Genomic DNA, 25,582 nt, shown 5'->3' on the forward strand with positions numbered 1-25,582 from the left:
GGGGCCAGATCAGGCGAGTAGAAAGGGTGTTCCAATACGGTTATTTGTTTATTGGCTAAAAACTCCCTCACACACAGTGCTGTGAGAGCTGGTGCATTGTCGTGATGCAAGAGCCACGAGTTGTTGAAAAGTTCAGGTCATTTTGGTCCAACTTTTTCACGTAGCCTTTTTGGCACTTGCAAATAGTAAACTAGGTTAACTGTCTAGTTGGTACAAATTCATAGTCAATAGTGCCTCTGGTATCAAAAAAGCTTAGCAATACTGTCTTGACTCTTGATTTGGACAAAGTTTTCTTGTTTGTGGAAAACTGGCTGACGTCCACTGTGCCCTTTGACACTCTTGTTTCAGGGTCATCCTGGTACACCCATGTTTCATCACCTGTGAACACCCAAAACATTGTCTTGCCTCTCCAAAAGGTCTTGGCACACTTCAACTCTCCTTTGCTTTTGTTAATTGGTGAGCTCCTTCAGTACCATTTTTGCACACACCTTTCTCATGCCAAGATATTCAGTTAGGATTTTCCTGTTTCTCTATTGATGTTTAACCGATCTGCTATGTTTCTCACAGTCAGCCAAAAATTTCGATGCACAATTCAATGAATTTTTGCCTTGTTTTTGTCAGTTCTGCTCACTACTGGGCACCGTGACCTCTCTTCATCAGTGACACTTTCTCTCCCCTCAGGAAAAATGTTTATTTGTACACTGCCATTTTCTTCATGGCATTATTCCCATAAACCCAGACTAACATGTCTTTGATTTCACTTCCACTCTTGCCAAGTTTAACAAAAAATTTAATGCTTGTTGCTCTAATTCATGCTCTGACATTCTTGCCACAGCACACAAACACACATAATAATCAACGCTCAGCAAGATACCGCCACACGTTGACAGGACCCAGCTGTGAGACACTGATATACTAAGGTTTTGAAACCCTCCTGAGCTGTCTGTACGCGTCTGTAAGCACACAATGGCAATTTATGATGACTACATTTTAATTATCCATTATTCTGTTGATAGCTGTCTGGGCTGTTTCTACCTTTTGGCTCTACGTGTACAAGTCTCTCTTGGAGTCTCTGTTTTCCATCTTGAGTGTATACCTAGAATTGCTGGATCATAGTAGTTTTATGTTTAACCCTCTGAAAAAGTACCAAACTGTTTTCCACAATGAAGGAAAATTATACTTTTCCTATCTAAGACACTCAAAAGATTAATCTGTGGAGTTCATGAAGAACACTGTCATATATACAACTGATAATGGCATAAATATCACAACGCAACTGTCATTCATAAATACAAAATTTTATTTGCACTTCATTAGTGTAGAAAGACCACAATGCTTTTCATACCACAACACTCAAGACACACCAAGTTATTCAAATACATAATTACTTATTTACCTTGACTAAACAGTGCAGTTTAATAAAAGATATATATATGTATATATATATACCAAAGATAAGAGTTCACAAATTATCAGACCAAAAAAAAAAAAAAATTTTTGAACACAGTCTAGTCTTAACTGGAGTAAGCTTCACCATAAAGGGGAGAAGTTTTCTCATTACAAAGGAACAGAATGTTTAGGCAAATACACATATGTTCTTTGATATAGTAAAATGTATCTCTTTAAAATTCCTTTAAACAGGATTTGTTTAGGACAGCAGCGTTGTTTTAAAATCTTTTTCTATAGCTTCAAAAACATTTCTTTCTTTATTAAATCTTTGTAGTTCTTAAAAGGATAAGGGTATGTCCCTTAGGAAACCATGACAGAGATTCCATGGCCTTAGGACCAAGTCAAATCCAGCCCTCTAACAAGTAACATTCTACCATTACAGTAATAAATACCCTTCAAGGATAATCACGAGTGGAGCTTTGCTTTGTGGCAGAAACACTCCAATACTTCAAAGATGCTACAGCTGGGGGAAATGTCTTGTAAATAAAGAAAAAACACTTAAGATAGCTTTTTTCCCAAAAAGTCTTTAGCTTTACAAATTTTCTTTAGAACAGTAAGCAAAGCACCACATTCTCTCTTCTTATCAGGGTATCTTCTGTCCTCATAATATAATTAACAAGGACAATTATATTATTTATTTCAAGAAAACACTATACCTTTCATTTCTCCCGTTCTTCATATTTGAAGTACTAGGTCCCCAGTGCACGGACACTAGACACTGGGGTAATAAATGAAATATAATAATTTGGAGGCAAGTATGTAACTTATAACCAAAACTTACCCAGGATTGCATATTTGCATATTTACAAGTTAGTGTATAGCTCTGACTTGGATTACAAAGTGCGAAAGGAAACTGTCAAAATGATTGTAGTGCAGAATAGAGCGCATTTCCCCCTCTCCAAGAACTGTTTCCACTGTGTCTCCAAAGTAGCAAATCAACAGCATCGGACATGTGGTCTTGGCGGAGGCAGTTCTGGCGGTATCTCAGGCTCTGGTTGTAACGAGAGGATACTATTGGACAACTCGTTCCTTAAGATGTCCAGAGGCATCTAAAGGTTAAGGAGAAAAGACAAACACATTTTAACCCCCTAAGGTACAGTACAGTGGACTTGTGAACGACCCGGGTTTGAAGTGTACGTGCCACTTACATGCGGATTTTTTTTCAATGCAAGTTACGACTTGCCTTCCTGACTCGCCTTCCTACCTCCCCACCCCCGAGGCAGTGAGACCAACTCTTCCTCTTCCTCCATCTACCCACTGTGACTTAATAAATAATAAATGTATTTTCTCTCATGATTTTCTCAGTATTTTTTCTCTAACTTACTTTATTGTAAGAATATAGTATATAATACACGTAACACACAAAATAAGTGTTAGTCAATCAACTGTTACTGGCTGAGGCTTCCAATCAACAGCAGGCTATATCAGTAAATATTTGGGAGTCAAATGTTCTATAAAGATTTTTGACTGTGTGGGGTGTCCCTAACCCCTGTGTTGTTAAAGGGTCAACTGTAAAGATTTTGCATATTATACAATTATATAATAAACAAAGTATTGTTAATCAGACCTTACAATATTAATTAAAAAAAACAAAACAAAAAGAAAAACATGTTCAGGGCACTGCATGTCCCAACACTGAACACCAGCGACTCTATCAGTCCAGAAGACTCTATTTAATACCCTGTGCTGAAGTGACCTGACCAACCTCATAAACATTTATTTTCACTGTACCCAGTATAATGAAATTTAATGCATTACTAAATGAAAAAAATGGTTTCTTTTCCACAGACTTATATTTAATTTCACTTATTAATAGTATAAACTTCAGTTCTTACTAATAATCTTTGCATGGAAGCCTGAAGATGCCCAAATAAACTACTGCCGCTCAGCGAAGCTGTCCGGCAATTTCCCCACAACGCAGCATCACAGAAAGGCATGTGTGGGGCAGCTCCCTGAGCACTAGGGAGGCGAGCGCAGCTCGGTATTGGACTTAGTTTTCATGGGAAAACAGGAAAAAAGAAAAAAAAATGTCAAACATGCCATGTTGCCACAGCTTGTTTAAGTCACTCCACCAAAGCACATGTCAAGGCTGAGCAAATACCCTGCACCTGGATGCTAAGGACACGGAAACCAAGATGGGAGACAGGTGTCACTGCAGCAGGACGGCGCCCCCAGCTGGGCTGACAGCTATGCCTGGTTCTTGATCCTAAGCCTAAATGTACTTTTGTGTCTAAATAAATACTTCTCAACAAAAATGTAATAAAGGAAAAAACAGGTTTCAGGATGTAGACTTTTTTTTTTTTTTTTACCTTTTTCAAAATGTCATCAACGAGTTTCAGAAATATCTCATCCACATTGAAGTTATCCTTGGCACTTGCTTCACAGAACCGCATCCCAGTTATCTGCTGTGCAAACTGAGAAAAAAAATACAGACGATTTCCTCTGTGTGGGGCACCAGAGACCACTGCATGAGGTTAAAACCTGGCTTCTGGGGGGGTCCCAGCCACTGGGCTAAAGGGCTAGAAAGTCTCATTTATGCCCAAATATAAAATTCACAAGTGTAATGAATTACTACACTGTGAAGAACTACCAGAATAAAACACAACAAAATCGCCAAGATGATACCAGGACCTGCCAGTCAAATTACTCGGCCAAGTCACTAAATGTGCAACATTTTGTAAAATGCAAGTGACATGATTTCTCCATGATTGAATCCTTAGCAAAAATGAAGGAAATTTAAAAATCCTGTGAGCAATGTTATGACTCAAAAAATGTTTCCCTATGTCAGGACAGAATGTCAGGTCAGATGAGAACTGTGCGGACACTGACGGGCTTTGTCTCCACTTCAGATGAACCAGAGGCGCAGGGGTAAAACAGAAAGCAAACGACTGAGAAGGAGGTGGCTGAGTGACCACGGTGTGGGTGATCATCTTTCGACAGAAACAGTAAGTGATCTGTGAAAAGCCAAGGGCACCGAGTCTGAGTGCCGAGCGCAGGGCCCGGGCCTTGGCAGGCCCCACGCGGCTCACCTTTTCGCCTTGCTGCCTGGTGATTTCTCTGTCTGCTTCACAGTCCAGCTTATTTCCAACTAAGAGCAGTTCTGCATCTTCTGAAGCGTACTGTGGGAGTTTACAAGAAGTTGCATTTCAAATATGGCACATACTGAAGGGGAAGGTGACCCTACATGGCACTTTGGGCTTATTCACTTCTGCCACCCGTGAGGGCCCAGCAGGCCCCTGGCAGGACTGGGCTCACTGCGTCCTAGACAGCCACCTGGTCACAGGCACCAGCAATCACGAGGCTCTTGTCCTTTGACAAATCCTATGATTCCATCCTAAGGAAATGATTCAACACACAGCACAAAGCTCTACACTCAATTGAAAAAACCTGACAGTCCCACAAAACAGATAAAGAATCAAGTAAGTTAAAGTACTTCCTAAGAAACACAGCCATTTAAAGCAAAAAAGTATGCTTTATTTACTGTTTTTAAAAACCATTTAATGACACAGGAAAGGCCTCTTGATAAATGTTCAGTGAACTAAGTAAGATAAATGGAGTCAGTTCAATTTGTTTTTTCAGGATGTATAAATTTTAAATTTATTTCTGGGCTTTTCTTGATTTCCCAAATTTCTATAATGAAAGTATCATTGATTTTATAAACAAGGAAAAAAGTTATGCTACATTTCTAAGTTTTAAAAAATAAATAGGTGTTAGCTGGGTATGGTGGTGTATAACTGTAGTCCGAGCTACTTGGGAGGCTGAGGCAGGAGGATCACTTAAGTCCAGGAGTTTGAGGTTGCCGTGAGCCATGGCTGGGCCACTGTACTCCAGCCAAGGCAACACAGCAAGACCTTGACTCTTAAAAAAATAATAATAATAAAAAAATTAAAAAATAAAATAAATAAAGGTCCATAGCAGAATTATCTCTCATTAAAAAAAAAAAAAAATCAACACAATGTGAAAAGTAGAAGGAATTTTTTTTTACATAGCAAATAACTGAAGAGTATATGACTAACTTGGTGTTATTGCTGCGAACTTATAAACTTAGAGATAAGATGGTATAAAAAAATTGAGATGCTATGTCCTTGCTTTTGTCATTAAATATTTTAAAAATATGTAGTGTAAGCAAAGCAAAGGGGTTAGGGGTAGACAGATGTGTAAGATTTACATCTGATACCTGTTTTATAACTCAGAGAATGCTACGTAATCATACAGTCTTTCTGGTGACTTATAATCCAAGGAGTTCAGTATTTTCCTAGCACACACATTGTAAAGAATGAATAAATGATGATTGCAAGAGTTCTTTTACCATTATTAATCACTCTACAAACACAGGGTATCATTATGATTAAGAGAATAATATTTTCACTTATTTACATAAATGATGGTTTCTCCCCCATCTTTCTTGCTAGTGCTGGACAGCCTACTTGTTTTTGGTTGCTTTCCTAAGAGCTGACATCCATAAAAATGTAACTACAAGAATATTAAAAAAAAAAAAAAAGGGTAAAATCTCTCAAGTAACTCATTTAATTTTATACATTTCTAAAAAAGTTATTTGAAACAGACTGTAAAAAAAAGACACTTAAACAATGTGGCCTTGGCCCATTACTCAGCCAAGCAGGTATCAGTCTTCTGTTGGTGACGTGTGGGCAGCAGTGACAGGGCCGATCAGCACTGAACAGTCAAGAGATGACCCTCCCACCAAATAATGATGAGAAGCAAAACAGCCAAGTACCAAAAAAGGACGCAGCAGTTGACCTCGAAACCTCGAGACCGCAGGAGGCATAGATTCAAGCTCCTTGCTGGTTCTTGGGATTTAGGCCATTTCTTTTAGTTTTATATTCACGCTAGTTCCAAATTTTTAAACTATAAAACCCGTCCCTTTTTAACCTCCTGAGGAGCACACGCTGGCTTCAGCTTCAGGAGACATCAGAACCCAGTGATGGACTCTGCCTCGGGTGAATTCATCTTTGCACCCCTGGCCCCTGGTCCAAGACACATTTTAAAGAGGCACCCACAGATGACACGCTTGGTGAAACTGGCAAGTGAACATTCTCTAACAGTATTTAACAGACAAGTTCAAATAAAATTTGTAGACAAAATCCAATTTATAATAGGTGTGCCTGTTAAACAAAGGAACTAAACTTCAAATTATTGTGCAAGGGGAAGAAAACTCACAATGTGGCCAACTGCATACCCCACATCTCACCCCCAACTGTTCTCCCTTCTAAATGTGTATCTGGGGAATACATTTCTTAGAGAAAAACCCATGGCTGAAATTAATCACACAAACACAGGATATTCAATGGATTCGATCAGGGGCCAGAAGAATCTACTTTGTTCAAAATAAGGAGCTAAAGGACATCTACAATTCAGAGGCAGATGTCCAGAGGGTGATGGAGGCCCTTGCTCAGCCCGCAGGCACCGTGGAGGACGCCGTCTTCTCCACGACAGCAGCTGGAGATAGTGGACTGAGTCAGACAGTTCAGAGCACCAGGATAAAAATCCTGGTTTTATTAGCTCTAAGTTGACTCTGGATACATTTTATTCTTCTCATCTATAACACGGGACTACATAACTGCTCCAAAGACTACTACACGATGGTTAGTCTATATAAAGCACGCTCAATGGAAGTGTTTTCCCCTTCCTCCTTTTCTAAGGATGAACACCCACAAGCAGAGTATTCCCACTGGACAGAACAAGGAAACACGTACCTTATCAATCATCTTCATCCATTTTGGCAAATCATCAAATGTCTCCTTCTTAGTGATATCATACACTAATATGATCCCCTTTGCACTTCTGTAATAAGCTGAGGTAATGCTGTTGAATCTCTCCTGACCAGCTGTGTCCCTGAGAAACAGCAGCAAAAATCAGTTCCCAAACAATAATCCAAGTAAGCAACTCCACATTCCAATGCAAATGTAAGTTAGTTACGCTTCTGTTTCTCTGCTGTGGAAGAACATGAGTAACACGTATGCTTCCTTTTTTATCTTCCCTGACGACTACAATTAAAGAGTAGGAAAATTTCAGGTTGACTAAATAAAACAGATACAAGCTATCTTTGTTAATTAAATTAGATGAATGGAGATGGATTATGAACCACAGTGAATATACTATTCCAAAATAACTTTTCCCCTTAAAGACAGAAAATCACCAACAGGAATGCTAATACAACATCCAAATATAGGATCATGATGTTTTTCCAAAATAAAATGGGGTAAAAGCTTTTGAAATGTAATATTTACAAAGCAGCCCCTACGAGCTCACATTGCGATGACTTACAAAACCATTTACCATACCTGAGAGCAACGGCAATGCACAGGGAATGCACATTTCACACATACACACCCCCATGCCTTCCCGCCCTCACACATGATACACAGTGTGTATCCTGAGACTGTAAATTAAATGAATGCCTCCCCACATCAAAGAGGGTTCACTCCTCATTTAGCCATCAGTGCCAGTGCCGAGGGGGAGGCTGCGTCATCAACCAGCACTCCAGATGAGAGAAGGAAGAGGATTCACGACTGCAGCCAGGCAGACGCGGTCTGAAGTCGGCAGCACGCGGCCTGTGGGGACAGGCAGGCCAGCTTCTGGGAACACTGCCGGCTGTGTCCTATGGTGTTCATGCAGCAGCGTCCCCATGGCAGGCCCAGCCCTCACGTCCACACAGTCTCTTATTGTTAGTTGGGGTAGCTTTTCTGAACTTGTCAAGTTCAAACAAAAACAGAGAAGCCCCAATTATTTCCAAACCAAGATTTTAACAATAAGAAAATGAGAATCTTCATGACAGAAAGACAATACAGGAGGAGAAAGGAGGATCCTACACTGTGAATAATTTCAGGATAATCCCCGGGATAAAAACGCATGAAATTATGTATCTTAGTCAACATGTTGCATCTTAGCCACATAAAATTCTTACAGGCACATTCATGCAGAAACACAAGTACAGAGAAGAGAAAAACGGTCCTTTTTCTGACCATGATCAAAAAACTGAAAAATGTGACAGTGACATAAAATGTGACACAAAAACATACCAAGGACCCCTATGGCTTTTGGTACTTTAGAGATCTATAGCAAATAGTATTTTCTTTAGCTTGGCTATACTCAGAAATCAAGGGGAAAACGTACTTCTTCTAACAAGACTCCTTTATGAAACTGACGGGTGATGCTCTCGTGGCTGGACAGCACAGGACGTCACAGCAGGCAGAGCGCACAGCATGCCCAGATCACCCTCCTGAAGGGCTGCTTCCAACCTCCCTGGCTCCTCTGCCCTCCACTCATGACAAAAGCCACAATGTCAGCGCCAGACACAGAGCAGATCACAGCAGCAACAGCACAAGGACTGGCTGTGACTCTAAAATCAGCTACCCATTACTTAAAGTAGTAAGAATTAGAATCATGATTCCAATACTTCCTTTTAACCTACTGGACAACAACAATGAAGAAAAAGGTTTTTAATCTTTTGAATAAAATTATCAGAAGATAAAAATCTTATTTTAAGTATTACGTGATAAAGTGGCAGGCACGTCATGAAGAATGAGACACCGTTGAAATAATCCCAGCACTCTGGGAAGCCGAGGCGGGTGGACTGCTTGAGCTCACGAGTTTGAGACCAACCTGAGCAAAAGCAAGACCCTGTCTCTACGAAAAATAGAAAAACTGACACAAGAGGATCACTTGAGCCCAAGAGTTGGAGGTTGCTGTGAGCTATGATAACATGGTATTCTATCCAGGGTGACAGCTAGAGACTCTGTCTCCAAAAAAAAAAATAATAATTCCCTTCAGGAAAAGATAAATTCTACTTCTTAGTGAAGACAAGACTATTCCATGCAGAAAACTTGCAGTCAGCCTTTCAGTAAGCCCAGTGCATCGCATCTCCCTCCCTCAGTTGTATGTGCCAATGCTGTATAGTTGTGAACATTCAGAGAATGAAGGCAAAGGAGTGAGAGGTCAAGGCAGAGCAGGGGAAAAGTTACTTTGGGATGTTTTCATATCAAAGAGGAAAGCGGTTTCTGAGCACCCAGCTCTTCCTGGAACCACATTATCCCTCTCTCTCCTCGGAGAGGGATTCCACAAGGTGGGCCCTTAGCTCACAGTCAAAGGCACCACAGTCAGATTCCAGAAGTATCTGGCGTCACCAGTGCAGTCTTACCGGACAGAGTTCCAAGGAGGCACGTGGACATTTGCGTGTACTTTAATATAAAACCAGATTATTGCTATCGAGGATGGAGCTAGACGTCTTAGTGCATGAATGAAGATGCGTGCCACAGTCACCAGGCCCGGGTGCCGTCTCCTAAGGCAAGTTTCACACCCACTCTAATATTACCTACATTACCCCCGTGGAGCAATCTCAGCAAAAAAGGCTTCCCACTCGGCTGCTAGGTATGTAGACCGACATATCCCAGATCCTTGTAAAGATCGTCTTTATCTGAAGAGCATATTAGAAACAGCAGCTTTTGTGCAAGGCACTTTATTGGCGTTTCCAGAGTTAAAAAATGAGCAGCAATGCACAAAACAAAGTATAATAAGTATCTATTTTTGGTTATTCAAGTACTTTGACAAGACTTACTGTTTCATAATCAAGTAAAAAAATAAAAAACTAAAACCACAAAACAAAAAAACCCCCAAAACTAAAAAAATCCTGCAAGTGGACTATTCAGTCGAGGTGACCGAATGAAGATATTACCTCCGACAGTGCTGGCTCGGCTGCAGCTGGGCCCAGACAGGGACACGGATGGAGAATGGAGGCATGGCAGTGACACTCAAGCGTTAGGTGACCGATGATGCCACAGATGAAGCAGTGGTTAACGCAGGTGAAAGCAAACACACACACGGTGGACAGACACTCAGAGCTGAGGGGACCTGCCAAGAGGCGTTAGTGAGCGGAGTACACTGCGTCGCGCCACTGAAAACACATGGGCATTCTCAGAAGACCTCAGCAGTGCCGCTTTTAAACCTCCACCAGACCAGGTCTTATCCTTTCTTCCAGATAAGCCACTGGGACCTGTGCACTGATATTAGGTTAACAGCCAACAGAAAGCTGTCAGTGCTGAATGCAGTTTTAACATGGCTAGTTCAGTCTCTCAGTCTAATTACAACCCGAAAGGGCTCCTCTTTAGGAAGGGGCCTCTGGATTCATTTGCAGCGGGCACTAGTGGGGACCACGTCATGTGGCATTAGCCCTGCAGCAGCATCCACAGGGGCCACTGTGCACAGCCCAGGCGGTCTGAAGCTGGGCTGCCTCAGACAGTGCGGACCTGCTTACGGACATGTTGGACTTTCTTTGAATCCTATCACACAAAGTAACTTTAAAGACAGAAAGAAAGGCATTCTGGCAATCAATTTAGGGATGACAGGTTTTATATCACGTCAAATAATTTGAAAACAGAGGCAAAAAGGTTCCAAACTAGCTATCATTGAAGTAACATTCTTCCCACAACTCCCCATGGGCAAGTGGAGTAAGACACAGCAGCCTCTTCTAAACTCTTCTAAAAGAAGCACTGTTCATTCTAGAATAAGCAAAGAAGAAGAAAAGTAGGGAGGCGAACCAGCTCCTGGTTAACTTCACTAGACAAGCGTATGGATTACAGAACACACAGGTGCATAACTGGGTGCGGCTCTTCACTTACCAGATCTGTAATCTAATTTTCTTTCCTCTTAGCTCTACAGTTTTAATCTTAAAGTCAACACCTGCAAATAAAGCAGATAAATATGAAGCAAAATAATAAAGATGAAATTCGTCATACAAAATAATCCTACTTGTACATTTTTGTATCATTACCAGAAAAACAAACCAACAATGCTGGCATCAGTAAATCCAAGGAAAAGGCAGAGAGCACCTAGCTGTGCAGCCCCACGCCCTCCTGCCTGAGCACTTCCTGGGAACGCCTGACCCACGTCACCCCCTGTCCTGACTGATGGGTCCACAATTCACTGTTCATATGTCAGTTACTACTACCACAGTTCAAGATGTAAAGTCAGTTTAAAATTACACTTCAAAACATTTCATAATTACATCAACAAATGGATGGCTTTAAAAGTATGGTATCCTGGGGGAAATTCTTACATAGAACACTGGAAACTTAATCTTGATTTCAAACAGCCTTAATGTGAATTTAGAAATTACTATATTAAAATTTTTGGCACTCAAAAAAAATTTAGGTAAATATAAACATGACATTTATTATGTTATCAATAGTGGGAGGAAGCAATTATTTCAAAACTTTTTCAGATACAAATTAACATCTGATTTTTATTTTTATTTATTTTAATATGACTAAGCAAAGCATCATATATCATCTCTCCTTTTCAATTCGGCTCATAAAGCTCCAGATACATTTTTAAAATCAAATTTTCATTTGAGTATGTCATCTTATATTGTTTTCTGTAACTTAAATGTTAAGTAGTTAACACAGCTGGTTTAGTCTCTTATTCCAATTATGATTTCACAGAAGGGCTTCCATTCAAGAAAGGCCTCTAGATTCATTTCCAGTGAGTATTATTAGTGGGGACCCACATCACGTGGCATCCAGCACTTTAATATTCCAAGGCAATGCTTTTTTTTAAACACAATTTTTACAACTAAGAAAATGAAAGGAATGTTGGCCGAATGAGATGCCTTCCTACAGGAACTTCTTCCTGACTGCCTCCTGGGAGCCAGGGGTAGGTGACCCCAGAGCACAAGGACCCCCCCCACCTCCGGGAGCTGAGGCAGCGCTGCAGTTGGAGGAGGCTCTCAAAGGACAGAGGAAGACACGTGACCGATTTTTATAATTAGTAACCCAGGATAGACAGCAGACACCAAAGGCACGTTTACAACCCTGGGGCTTGGATTTGGACAGGGAGGCCCAAAACACAGCTCTGAAAACACGCCACAGACTTCAATTCTGTACCTCTCACAGCAGTTTCAAACGTCGTCGCTCAAGGGAAGCTGGTTAACTAAATTTCACTTTCAGTTCTAGAACTGATTTGCTTTCCAAACTCCAATGACACTCGGACAAAGCCTTGAAGCAGGAATCAGGTCTGTGCAGGCCTTAACAACCTCACACTGAGCTCCTCATGACTCGACCCCCAAGGAAACAACATGACTTACAGAAAAGACACAGAACAGAGTGTGAAGATTTACTTGCTGTGTTCTGATTTTTAAAAGGTTCAGCTTAATGACCAAATACTAGGATTCACCACTGATGGAATTTGTAAACCTAATTCATGCTTTGTCCTGACTACTGTTCTAGTTTTGTTTCCAGTTACTTCCAATGAGCTGATGATTTTTAGTGAAGGGAGCTGTAACTTTTGTAGCCTTGTCGTGTGACTGCTACTTCCCTGAGAAGAACTGGCATGAGACGCCACTGTTGAGCTCTGCTTCAAATCAACCGCAGGAGTCCCCTGAACAGCCAGAGTGCACAAGTTTTGTTTTGATGACGCTGTTTTCTCTGCTAAGAACTGAGTCATGTCATCAGGTGAGATGTTCTTTTTCAACCAACTTGAGCAACTTATCCAACTTTAGTATTCTCACACCAGACTGTTTTGTAACCACAAAGCTTAATGAATAAAATTAAAAGGATAAGTCATTAATATTCAAAATCAGAAAGTAAACGGTATTATTATCATCACCATGTGATTATAAACACATCACTAACTTTAACAGGAAAACAAAACAGGATTAACAATCTGTTTAGCCAAAAGGAAAACTCTCTATAGTTTTAGTGAGTAGATTAACAAACAGCCTCACTAACAACAGAGAAAATATCCGTAGGCTAAATCTAAAGTTCAATGAATGAAAAAACTTCATTAAACTAAGTTGTCTGTCTTAAATGAAATATCCTACACCTATACCATATCTAATAGCTGGTAATGACTGGAAAATAATCTAATTTATGGCTTAGAAACATATTTGTATCAACATGTACAACTAATCATTTCAAAAAGCTTTCTATCCAGTCAAAAATTTCCCTTAAAATCGTCTATTTTTAAAGCTTACATGTCACAGAAATGACAATGATCCTCAATAGAAGGTAACCAGTTGCCAATAGCTTCAAATACCTGATGGATTCGTTTTGAGGAAAATAAGCACAGGATTCCTCCCACGGAGGAGGAATGTTTACAAACAAATCAGGGACCAAAAGGGCGATTCCTGTCTTCAGCCCTGTAATCAAAACCTACTTTCCAGCAGGCATTTGGACTAAGGGGGGGAAGGGATCAGTCCTCTCTGCTCATTGGTTCATGGGGACAGCCCCTGCCTTTGCAAAGATCAGTCATATTTACCTAAATTAACACGCCATGCACTTGGCAAAGTAGTTTCTTTGTACTTGGCAAAGCGGTGCCCTTATTCTCTCTCCTTAGGGAATCTCCTTGTCTGTCCAGAAACCTTTTAAGTTCTCGATTTCCCAGCAGGACCTTTCTCTGACTGCACCTCACTCCTCATCTTTGCTCCTAGTTCTTGGCCCTGGACTCTTTGGCTCACATCACACTGCTCCTTCTTGGTCACTACCCGTCCCCCACTCCTGCCTCTGAGGACACCCTCATCTTTGCCCATGAAGTCCAAGACAACACCCAGCATTCGATTGCAAATCAATGAATCTGATGACTGGAAATCCACCCTTCTCCTCCTTCAAATGAGGTACATATAAGGAGAAATGCTGCTCATTTTTGGATTTGGACAGATTAATTAAAAAGAAATAAAGACAAGTGGTAGACATGGTGGGCAGATAAGGGACAGGAGCAGTGAAGGCAGGGTGCCCAGCACACCTGTGGGAGAAAGAAGAGTACAGAAAGAAAGCAGCCCACCCCCCACCCCCGTACAGTGCCCCAGGCTCAGGGTAGTCTCAGCAGGCTCAGAGCCTCCCCTCCAGACACTCGTCCCAGGGCATTATTACAGTAACAGCTGATTCATCTAGTCACTGAGATGGTGAAGTGGTCCATTAAGTAAACCATCCTCGGAAGAGTAGCGTACCTTTCTTTAAGCTTACCAATCTTATGGAAGTCTTTCTAAATATACGTTAGGGAAGCTTTCCAAAAGGACCCATGTTACGGGGCTGTCGTATTAGCAGTGATCTCAGACTTACTGATTTCTGTCACTGCACCTTATCCTTCACCTTCATTTCCTTCAGGAACAATAACGGAAGTGAACATCTGCCCAACATCTCACGCCTGACACCCAAGGCATCAGTCCTCTCGGCAGCCCGGTGAGGCGGGCACTGGTGTTTCTATTTTATAAGGGAAGACATCAGCACACAGTGAGGTGAGGTCATCTCGCTGCGGTCACACCACACACTGGTCAAGCAGCAGAACCCAGATTCAGGTCTACACCCTGCCCACCATGAAAGGTTATTAAAATAAACGTCAGATGGATGAAGAAAGAATGCAAAATGTAATCAAGCCCTTACAGACAAAGCCTAACTCTGTACTTTGTCTCTTTAGCTCTCTATCCCAAAAATGTAGCAACGGTGCAAGCACTTACCATACTCAGCATCCCCAGACTTCTAAGTTCACCATAAGGCAAAACATTACTAAAACACTGCTGTTTCTTTTTACTGGGCCATAAGAATTTACATATGTGAAAATAGCAAAAGTACACAGAAATTTCTTTCTTCACACTTCTTTCCAGCAAAGCAAAACTAACACCATGGTCTGTGTCTAGGATTTCAGCTGAGTAGGCAGTGGCCTTGCTTCCACTCACTTCCGCTGCGTCCTCTCCACCAAGGATCTTACATTTGCACCAGACTATACATTCAACTAACATTTTCTCAAAGTTGAATAACTTCACAGATTTGGAACTCTTGATTCAAACAATGGTTGTGATGTTACTGCAGTTTAGAATGATTATCTTACATTCGTACAGTGGCTTTTCTCAAGGACATTATCTAATACAGTCATTCAATTTGCGACATAATATTTCTACTAAGGCAGAGATTTCAAACATTTCCAGTGAGTGGTGAGAAAATAAACTCAGAAATATGTCAAGGTCACAGAGATAGAGGCAAATCTAACATTAGAAAACAAGTCACCTGAACATGAAGCTGGTTTTCTGCCAAGCTCTAGCACCTTCCAGAAGAGTTCACATGAAGCCTCACACACTATAAAGTAAAAAGCAATGCAAACTCGCTGCTAGAATTTTCTTTCAATCCCTATACTACCCTCAGGAAGCACTCTAATTTATGAAATCCTGTTATTTAATACTATCTCGCTGTTCCTTTTGAAGCTATGTTATGGAGATTCAATCAAACAGAAACTAAGTACGATCAGTGTAAACTATTTTGATCATCTCAGAAGCAGAAAATATTGACACTGCCATGTGTCATTCAAAAATGCTTACTCAGAACTTAATCTCTCGCTCAGAACTGGGTTCTTGGGCTCGGAATTGTAATCTCTTGCTCAGAACTGGGTTCTTGGGCTCAGAATTATAATCTTTTGCTCAGAACTGGGTACTTGGGCTCGGAATTGTAATCTCTTGCTCAGAACTGGGTTCTTGGGCTCGGAATTGTAATCTCGTGCTCAGAACTGAGTTTTTGGGCTCAGAATTGTAATCTTTTGCTCAGAACCGGGTTCTTAGGCTCAGAATTGTAATCTCTTGCTCAGAACCGGGTTCTTAGGCTCAGAATTGTAATCTCTCGCTCAGAACTGGGTTCTTGGGCTCAGAACTGTAATCTCTTGCTCAGAACTGGGTTCTTGGCCTCACAGTTGCAATCTTTTGCCCAGTACTGGGTTTTTGGGCTCAGAATTGTAATCTTTTGCCCAGTATTGGGTTCTTGGGCTCAGAATTGTAATCTTTTGCTCAGAACTGGATACTTGTGCTCAGAACTGTAATCTCTTGCTCAGAATTGAGTTCTTGGGCTCAGAATTGTAATCTTTTGCTCAGAACTGGGTACTTGGGCTCAGAATTGTAATCTTTTACTTAGAATTCAATTCTTGGGCTCAGAATTGTAATTTTTTACTAGAACTGGATACTTTGGCTCAGAACTGTAATCTTTTGCTCAGAACTGGGTACTTGGGCTCAGAACTGTAATCCCTGTACTTTGGGAAGCCGAGGCAGGAAGACTGCTTGAGGTCAGGAGTTTAAGAATAGCCTGGGCAACACAGCAAGACCAAATTTCTTTTCAGTAAAGAAAAAATATTAGCCTGGCATAGTGGAACATTCCTGCAATCCCAGCTACTTGGGAGGGTGAGGCAGGAGGATGGCTCGAACCCAGGGGTTCAAGGTTGCAGTGAGCTATGATTACACCATTGCATTCAGCAGAGTAAGGCCTCATTTCTTAAAAGAAAGAAAGAAAAGAAAAGAAAAAGAAAAGTGCTTATTCAGGTCCAAGGATATCAAATGTCCAACCTACGTTTAATGAGATCTACTCCCCTTTTGTAATCCAGGGTTGGTATGGTTCCACACAACAATGAAAAATGAAAGACCACCCAGGTCTCAGTACACAGAAGCACAAGGACACAGGGCCTTGCACCTGACTGGACCACACAGTAAGACCACAGACCACACCAGGCAGAGGTCGGTGGGTAAGTCAGAACCAGTCCATCAGGGGAGCTGGATATTTCTTCTCTTGTGGAAATACACACCCATGAAAGAATTCCACAAAAAGAGGTTTATTCCCTTCAGAAATAAAAAGAAGATTAAGAACTATTTTTGGCATTTGCTGTATTGCAAGTACTATTCTAAGGGCTTTATGTACGTTAACTTACTGCAACGTGTCATCTTAGTAATTTTATGAGGTAGATATTATTATTGACCCCATTTTATAGATGAAAAAACTGAAATCAGAGAGGTTGGGAGATTGCCCAAGGTCACTGAGCTAGTTAAGTTTAGAGCACAAATCTAAACCTGGGAAGTCTGGCTCCCAGCTGTGCCCTTCCCCACTCCCAGCACGAGGAGGGAGCAGCCAGAAGTGAGGTATGAACACATATTTAAGATCGAAAAAAATCTTTCCATTGCTAGGCAAACACTAGATAGTTAAGAGTGAGGCACGCAAGCTGGCTGTCTGGACAGACTATGCTCTTGCACCAAGAGCCCTTCTTGACTCGAGGGCTATAAACAAACCCCCATCTGAAAGGCTGAGGCCACGGTGCCATCTTGAGCTCTTTGTCAAGAAGAAAGTATTTTAAGGGAAGGGAGGGATGTGGGGGAAAAACCTGAGATGATTAAAGGGTGGATTGTTAACATTTTCTTCAGAAACAAAAATGTTAACTTTACTACTATTCAGAACAAACCCATGAAAGCACAGGGACCGTCGGGGGACCCTTACCCAGGTCATGCATTTACTCTCTGACCTTTCCTATTCACCTGTATATATCAGTATGTATCTTTAAAGGATAAAGAATTTTTTGAGGTATTAAGAATTTTCATATCTCTAAGATAAATTAGGAGAAGAGAATTATAAATTGCCTTTTTCTGGGCCAGACTCCTAAGCTACTTTATCCTCTTATTTATTCCTGTACCAGGAGATAAGAAAAGAGCATTAGTCCCACTTGTTTCCCCTTCTTTATGAACGAGGAAACTTGAGGTTAGTCGCTTGTCTAGGGACACTGGCAGCTTGTGGTAGAGCTGGAGCTTAAATCCAGGACTGTCCACGTTCAAAATCTACTCTTTCCACATGTACCACCAACCGGGGAGCATCTAGAAAGACAGAGATGACCCAGGAGAAGGCTGCATGTTCTTCTGTGATTCTTTGGCCAATCAACAGAGTGCTGAGGTTCTACCTCACACAGGCAAGGGGGGAAGGAAGCTCCTCACGGGGAGGGCCTGTCCCTTCACCCAAGTCAGGGCCTGCAGAGTCCTACTTGTCAGCTACTTTCTCCCATAGGAGCACCTAAGTTGGAATTTCAGGTTGTTTATTTGTTTTGTAAACTATGAAGGTATTACATAAGTACCAGAAACCAAATAGTGGTGTTATCAGAGTTGGAGGTGGGGGTAAGGGGGCCATTTCTGCAAAAAAAAGTTTTCTGTTAAGCTTATATCCTGCTTTTTTTTTTTTTTTTTAAACATAATCACACTCAATTAAGGGCACAATTTTTGGTCTGTAGTTTTGGTTTTTCAAATATGTTCCAAATGTCAAAGATGTGCAATAAAAGGACAACAAAAGAATGATCAATTCCTTCCTCGTTGAAGCACAAGGGCATGGTAGCTGTTTTCCAGTCTGTCATCACAGCTATCTCCAGGACTCACTTCCCCTCCTGACAAGGACATGCCAGGCAGGCAGGCCTTAGCACTGTGCCCTACAAGATGGCCAGCAGAGTGGTGTCTTACTTAAATGTAAAGAGCCTCTCAAAAACATCTGCTGAGTGACCACTGTACAAAGCCAAACCAATGTTTATTTGGAACAGTGTCTGGCATCCAAGGCTCAAGAATAGTTTGGACATATCAGTTCTCAAAGGAACCTACTCTGCCTTCTACAAGCCAGTTCCAAGATCTATTAGCAGACTGTTTTGGGGAAGATTCTACAGACTACAGGGAAAGAGATATCTCTAAGAACCTGGATCTCTACCAGCATAATGAAACCTTTCTTCCTCAGTGAGTGCAGGCAGTTAGACGGAGGCTGCAAACGGGTTTAAACAGATTTTTATTCAACCTAACAGCCCAATGCCAACTAAATCTGCATGCTGTTGCCCAAAGACAGCTACTTTATTCCACAAAAGGAGGCACTGCACACGTTCGTTTATCAGCTTGTAATAAGTTCATTAAGTCAACCTGACCACATAACACACAGCACACGTGGGTATCAAGGACTAAGCCTTAGCTCCTCTCGAGCTCACAGCTCCCTGAGTCATCATGTTACATCACTTTGGCAGGGGAGTCTGCATGAGGCTCTCTCCAGATGGAGTGAAACAACACTGGAGGGCTGCAGAGTCTGGGCTTTTGGAATGGGAATTGGGCGATTTTCCCTAATTCTCTTTTAAGTGAAACACTTGGGCAGATCAGTATGGCTGGGAACACTGCATATAAATACAGAAGAGCAGAAAAAAAAAAATACACAGATAAGCATTTTAATCCAGTAGTAGATGTTCTTTCTGAGATTTCTAACAAAAATTCCCACCCTAAGTTTCCTGAATAAAGTGCAAGTAGACAGTCATACCAGTCCCCAGGTTAAGACACCCACTGGTCAATCACCTAACATTCAAGGATACCCTCTCAGATAGACACTTATTCAGGTGATTCACACTCACCTATTTCTTAGACCCTTCAACTCTGCTGCCAGCTCAACTGCCAGCCCTGAAGAAATGGAGTCACCTGCACCACCTCACACCCCCACCCCAGCACGACAACACCTCCACCAAACAGGTGTCTTGACGGAATCCTCATCTCAACACAGACTAAAGGGAAGAGTCACCCAAACAGCGTACAGGTATTACGGCCAGTAACCAAGTTAAACAGCTTCACTCAAGTACTTGCATCTTCTAAGACCAGGCACTCTCAGCGGCTAAGCTATGAACTGTAACGTGCTGCTACACGATTGAGAAAAGTGAAGACAGTAACTTGTCTTTCCTATTTTTTTCCTTTTTCATTTTAAGTCTTTTTTAAAAAGGTCTGTGATAGATTTTTTTTTGGAGACGGAGTCTAACTCTGTGCGTTGGACGGAGTGCCACGGCATCCTAGCTCACAGCAACCTCAAACTCCTGGGCTTAAGCGATTCTCTTGCCTCAGTCTCCCAAGTAGCTGGGACTAGAGGTGCCTGCCATACCACCCAGGCAGATTTTCAGTTTTTAGTAGAGATGGGGTCTCGATTTTGCTCAAGCTGATCTTGAACTCCTGACCTCAGGCTATCCACCAGCCTTGGCCTCCCCAAGTGCCAGGATTCCAGGCATGAGCCACCATGCCTGGTCAGATAGATGTTTGAATGTTCTTACTTGGCAACACAAAAGAATGGCAATCGTATGGCCTCCAGTATTTTGTGGAAAATTTTACTTCCCAGAAAAATCAGAATTCTCATCTCACTGCCTTACTCACACTTTGCCTAAATTTAAATATACCCATTTTGGAAAAATTTTTTAAATAAGTTAAAGGTTTAAGATAGTTGAATCCTTAGAGCATTATTTTAACATCCAAAAGGCAAGTAACAAGTGATGACATGGGCATAGTTAAACACAATCGGTTTCACTGATACCACAGTATAATTATATCATGATCTTTGCAGGGCTGTAAGTAAGACCACATTAGAAAACTAGAAAGGGCTTTGCCACATCTAACCTTTACATGTGTGAACCATCAATATTTTCAACAAAGCAAAGTAAACTTAAATTTCAAAGTAAGCTAAGGAATAGACTGAAAGTTAAAAAAAACTCATTTGCAACCCTGGCCTTGACCACCTACTATGTTGTTAACCTGAGACTTTGTGTTCTCATCTGCAAAATGGGGATAACTTTCAGGTCTGCTTCAAGCCTTTTGCTGGTATATAGTAAGTGTTCACCAATAGAATATTTTATTTTATGTACCCAGCCAACTAAATTACTTATCCAAAGTCACAAACTAGTCAGTAGCAGAGCTCAAGGTAAGAGTCCAGGTTTCTTATTAGTCCTACTTACTAGAGAAGGCACTATTGTTGGAGCAGAGTGGGGGTGGGTTTCTTTTGGGTAAAACCACTTCAATCCAAACAAAATCAATAGCTAGCTTGCAACATTTACATAAAAATAAAACAAAGATTGACAAACGCATAATTTTATGCAGGTGTTTTCTTAAATATACTTTATAAAAGCTCCTTTGCCTATTTATGCAAAATCTAGTGGGAATTAAACAGGAGGAAGACAGAGCAAGAATTCTCTTGCTCTGCAAGCTAGAAATGGTTTCTGCAACTTCCAGTCAGAATGGTATCAATGTGCACGCACACACGCTCACGATTTGTAGTAGATAGTTAAGTATGCTTATGATATAGGCATCACTACGAGAAAAACAGTGGTCCAAGATATGTTAGATAGTTGTAATTCCTACAGTCAAGTACTTTTTTGATTTCTTAAACTTTAAAAAGCTGCTCCTGTACTTAAAGAATCTGTCAAATTACGCTAGTTCTAACAGACTAAGTAATTCTATTCCATTAATACAAAATCCCTTTGAAAATACTTCACCTAGACAACTACTATTCAAGAGGTCAATTATTAAAAAACAATATTTTTATCTTTTCATACCTTTGTGAATTTTGTGTATCTTCTAACCAAATGAGCTTCTGATCTGATTAATGACACAAAAAGAAAACTGACATTTTCCTCTTTTATAAGAAGAAATCATCTCAGTTCCCTAAGGGATTTTCACTATAATCTTTATAGAAAGTCCACGTAAGACTGATTTGCTTTTAAAAGGCACTTACTGGACATACTCTTCCAGCCTGTGAATTACATGATACTATCACTTCTGCGACCCACCTGGTCCAGGCATGCTCTGGAACTCTGCCCTGGGTCAAGCTGTGGGGCGCAGGATCTTTTCCAAACTCTGCTGTCATGAGCAGAAAACATCTGCATGCCCTGATAGGGTAAGGGAAAAACTGGAAGAGAATCTAAGTAGAGCTGAGCTCACTGTACTACATGGAGATGAAGCTAGGAAAACCAGCCTTGTAAGAATCCCATGAGCTAATTCAGGTGAGTCAACCACAATTGTACACCACACCCAGCACCATGTTTAAGTAGAGTTTTTCTAAGGGAGCTAGAGGAATGAAGTTTCTTCACAACATTCCAATAAGGAAGCCTTCTCTAACCAGCCCCCATGCCTACCTCCAGACCACATGGCCTCCTGCTACAATCCCCTATCTGTGCACACCTGTGTCACAGCGCCTGGGAGCTCTGACCCACTTAGGACACAGCCCACACCCTGAGTATGGCTGAGTCCCTTGAGTAAGTACAACACTCAAGAGCAAGTATTGGCAAATGGAACTGATAACTAGAAGAGAAAAGCAACTTTGGGCAGAAACCGAAGGGTTTCCTAAACATCATTATGCCAGGGGTTGCCATCTTCCTCTGAACTTCCCACAGGCAGAAACATTCATTGAGTATTACAGTATTATAGTACTATAGGCAATGTGTGAAAGAAACAAAATGAGTAAGACAAAAAAAAATCCGGCCTCCCTTGGTGTGGGGAGTGCGCGTAAGCACATGTATTCATGTGTGTTAGAGACAGAGAGACAAACTGCCTGTTCTCCCTGCCTCCTGGTTTCTTCTTTATTCCTGAACATCCTAGGTAAGTCTGCCAAATTAGTTTCACTGTCATCATGCCAATGCTTACTTGGAAACTGTTATGGTTCCAGATGCCCACAAGATAGGGTCTGCCCTGCTTAGCACAGAAATCAAGGTGTCACTGCATCCATCCCATAGCCCCTCAGCAACCTGTCCCCGAATGTGGGGGTGTCACTCCACTGCTGCCTGGCTTGGAAACCCTTCCTCACCTCTCCTCTTCTCCATTCCAAAGCACATCTTTTTTCATCTGACTCATCTCCCCTCTACCCAAGCCCTCACAGGCGCCCACCTCCTGGTCCCTGTACTAATTTCTCTTCTTCACAGTCACATCTCCCTCCTTTTTATAGATCTAAGTGTGGAGTCATAAAACAGTGATAATTCTGAATTGTCTTTAACCCTACTTTATTTATACCGGATACTAAAATAACGGTATAAACTTCATTTGATGATTTAATAACCCTCTGTACTCAGCATCAGCCAAGATTAGATATTTGAAACAAATATATAGCTATGTGACTGAATTTTAATATCACATCCCCAAGGCCAAGATTTTAAAAAGAAACATTACAAACAGCACAAATATTTTCAAAATGATCTATTCCAAAAGAGCATTAAGGGAAGTTCTCAAAAACGAAACAGGTAATACAAAAAAAAAAAAAAAAAACAAACTGGAGGTTTAATTTTCCAATAAGACATTGTAAATACCGTACTGCAGTACTACTTTGTAACATGACAACCTGAAACCAATTAATCTCAAAATTATACCATCAGTATTGTAACCAATGGTATCTGGATAAGGATATGGAATGATGCTTTAAATTCTGTGTATCAAATCTCCATATTGTTCAGTGTTTGTTACACAGCCCTGGGGAAATCCCTGTCACTGAAGGTGGCTGCCTTCTATTTTTAGTTTTGACAACTTTTAAGGGCTTTTCCATAGAAACTGTTGCCTACACCACCTGACAAGCCCAACAGCCTCTAAGCATGATCTCATTAAGAAATTTCCCCTGCAGCTTCAATTTCAGATACAGTGGAGGCTATTACACTTCTTGACCTGGGGCCTTAGAGTATTCGCTTCACTCCTGTACTTCTCCTAGTGAGTGGTACCGAAGGAATCATTATCCCCAGGTTTGCCAGTCGCCGGGTTATCTGAGGTAAGGGAGAGGCAGCTGAAGTTCCTCTGACCCGCGCTTATAGTTAAAACAAGAAACTTAGCGTAGTGTTAGTCTTAATATTCTCTGTAGGCATTTTTAAACTTCATCGTTTCAGTGCATCACGATAATGGGTTCAAAATGAGAAAATAAGTCCTACTCTACAGTGAAAATACTCCTCCTCCTCCTAAGGCAAGATCAACACCCGCTATAGAGATCTGCACTGGCCATGGGCACGCAGGGAGCAGAAAAGAGGCCTATCGGCAGTAATTGTACCGCCTGCCTGGTTCCCCAGTCACACCCCCTTTTTTCTTGGGTGAGTATAGAAAGGGCCAAAAGTTTCCCTTTGCCGGCTCTGCCTACCAGAGCTGAGCGGGCCCAGGCATCACCCTGACCTCAAGCCATGTTAAGAGTACAGGAGGGGATGGCTTGGACCCCGCTCCGCTGGGCCTTGGGGGTGGCCAGAGGCCTGCGCCCAGGATGGAGGGCGCGAGGCCCCAAGGGCAAGGCTGCGTGGAGACTAAACGAAAAACTCTGGCTTTTGGAATGGGATCGAAGGGCTTCCGCGGAGACACCATCCCCCAAATGCAAGGCCACCCGGAGCCACACAGCGGAAGAGGGAGAAAAGCTCCCGGACGCAAAGAGAAGCCAGGCCGACAAGGCCAAGGGCATTGCCCTGGCGCCAGGGAGCGCGGCGCCGGAGGCAGGAGGCCCGGCCTGGGGTCTGGCCCGGCCGCGGCACCCTTACCCACGGTGGACTTGCAGGCCTCGCAGAAGGTGTCGTCCGTGAAGCGCTCCATCAGGCTGGTCTTGCCCACGCCGCGGGAGCCGATGATGATGACCTGCAGCTTGAAGTCGGCCGGCCTGGGGGGCTGCTTCCTCCGGCGGCCCTGGCCGCTCGACAGCGCCGGCGAGCCCGCGCTCAGGCCGCCAGCCCCGGCCCGCCTCTGCAGCGCGGCGCCCGGATCCATGCACGCATACGGCTCCCGCTCGGCCCGCCGCCCGCCGCCGCCCGCCCCCCGGCCGCGCGCCCCGGGCCCCGGCGCCCCCTCGGCCTCCGCCGGGCGCGCAGCCTCGGCCCCGGGCTCGGCGTCCGCCCGCTCGAGCGGCTCCGGCGGCCCGTGGGCTCCGCGCTGAAGCTGCGCCGCCGGCCGGTTCCCCGAGCCCCCGTCCCCTCCTCCTCCGCCGCCGCCGCCGCCGCCAGGAGCCGAGGAAGGGAAGCAGCTACTCCGCAGCAGCGGCAGCAACATCCCGGACGAGGAGGGGCAGGAAGCGCAGGCGCGGGGCGGGGCGGGGGCGGGGCCCGCGCGGGCGGGGCGGGGCGGCGGGCGCCCCCTGCCGGCCGGAGTACCGCTCGCCCTGCGTGGCCGCCGCAGTGTCCTCTCCAGGCCTCGCCGCTCGCGCACCTGCTGTTTTCCTGCTAGCTGGGGCTGGCCGGCCTGCGCTTCCCTCGCCTTTCCGTCGGCTCTTTGTATCTATTTGTTCTGCTCTCGCAACTTTCCGTTTCTCCCTTTCCACTCTTTCCCAGTGCACAGTCCCAAAGACAAACACCACGCATGTTTATTAGCCATCTCTTCCTCAAACCTGTTACGCTTTAAAGATAGTCCCCGCAATCACTGCCACGAACTCCGTTTGGAAAGAAGTTCGGAGAACACTCAGGGATCGAAACGGAGTTTCAATCTCTTACTACTGTTGGAGTTTTAACTAGCTTGCTTCTTAAAGGAGCATGCTATTTACTTATCGTAAAAATTAAATAGAATAAAAACTTATGAACTCTGAGTGAGACCGTGATCGGTGTTGAAAAGAACTGATTTTGTGTGTTTCCG

At 42.7% G+C, this 25,582-nt stretch overlaps 1 protein-coding gene across 1 annotated transcript; it reads right to left on the reverse strand.

The window, feature by feature from the left end:
- Window positions 1-1,494: 1,494 nt before the first annotated feature.
- RAB12 (RAB12, member RAS oncogene family) lies at window positions 1,495-25,006 on the reverse strand. Its single transcript, XM_053571738.1, has 6 exons — window positions 24,505-25,006; window positions 11,085-11,145; window positions 7,164-7,302; window positions 4,479-4,568; window positions 3,759-3,863; window positions 1,495-2,498 (listed from the first exon to the last, which is right to left on the reverse strand). The coding sequence occupies exons 1-6, from the start codon at window positions 25,004-25,006 to the stop codon at window positions 2,385-2,387; spliced, it is 1,011 nt and encodes a 336-aa protein (XP_053427713.1). The 3' UTR covers window positions 1,495-2,384.
- Between the last annotated feature and the right edge of the window lie 576 nt (window positions 25,007-25,582).

The sequence above is a fragment of the Nycticebus coucang genome, chromosome 19 (assembly GCF_027406575.1).
Source record: "Nycticebus coucang isolate mNycCou1 chromosome 19, mNycCou1.pri, whole genome shotgun sequence".
Lineage (NCBI taxonomy): Eukaryota > Metazoa > Chordata > Mammalia > Primates > Lorisidae > Nycticebus > Nycticebus coucang.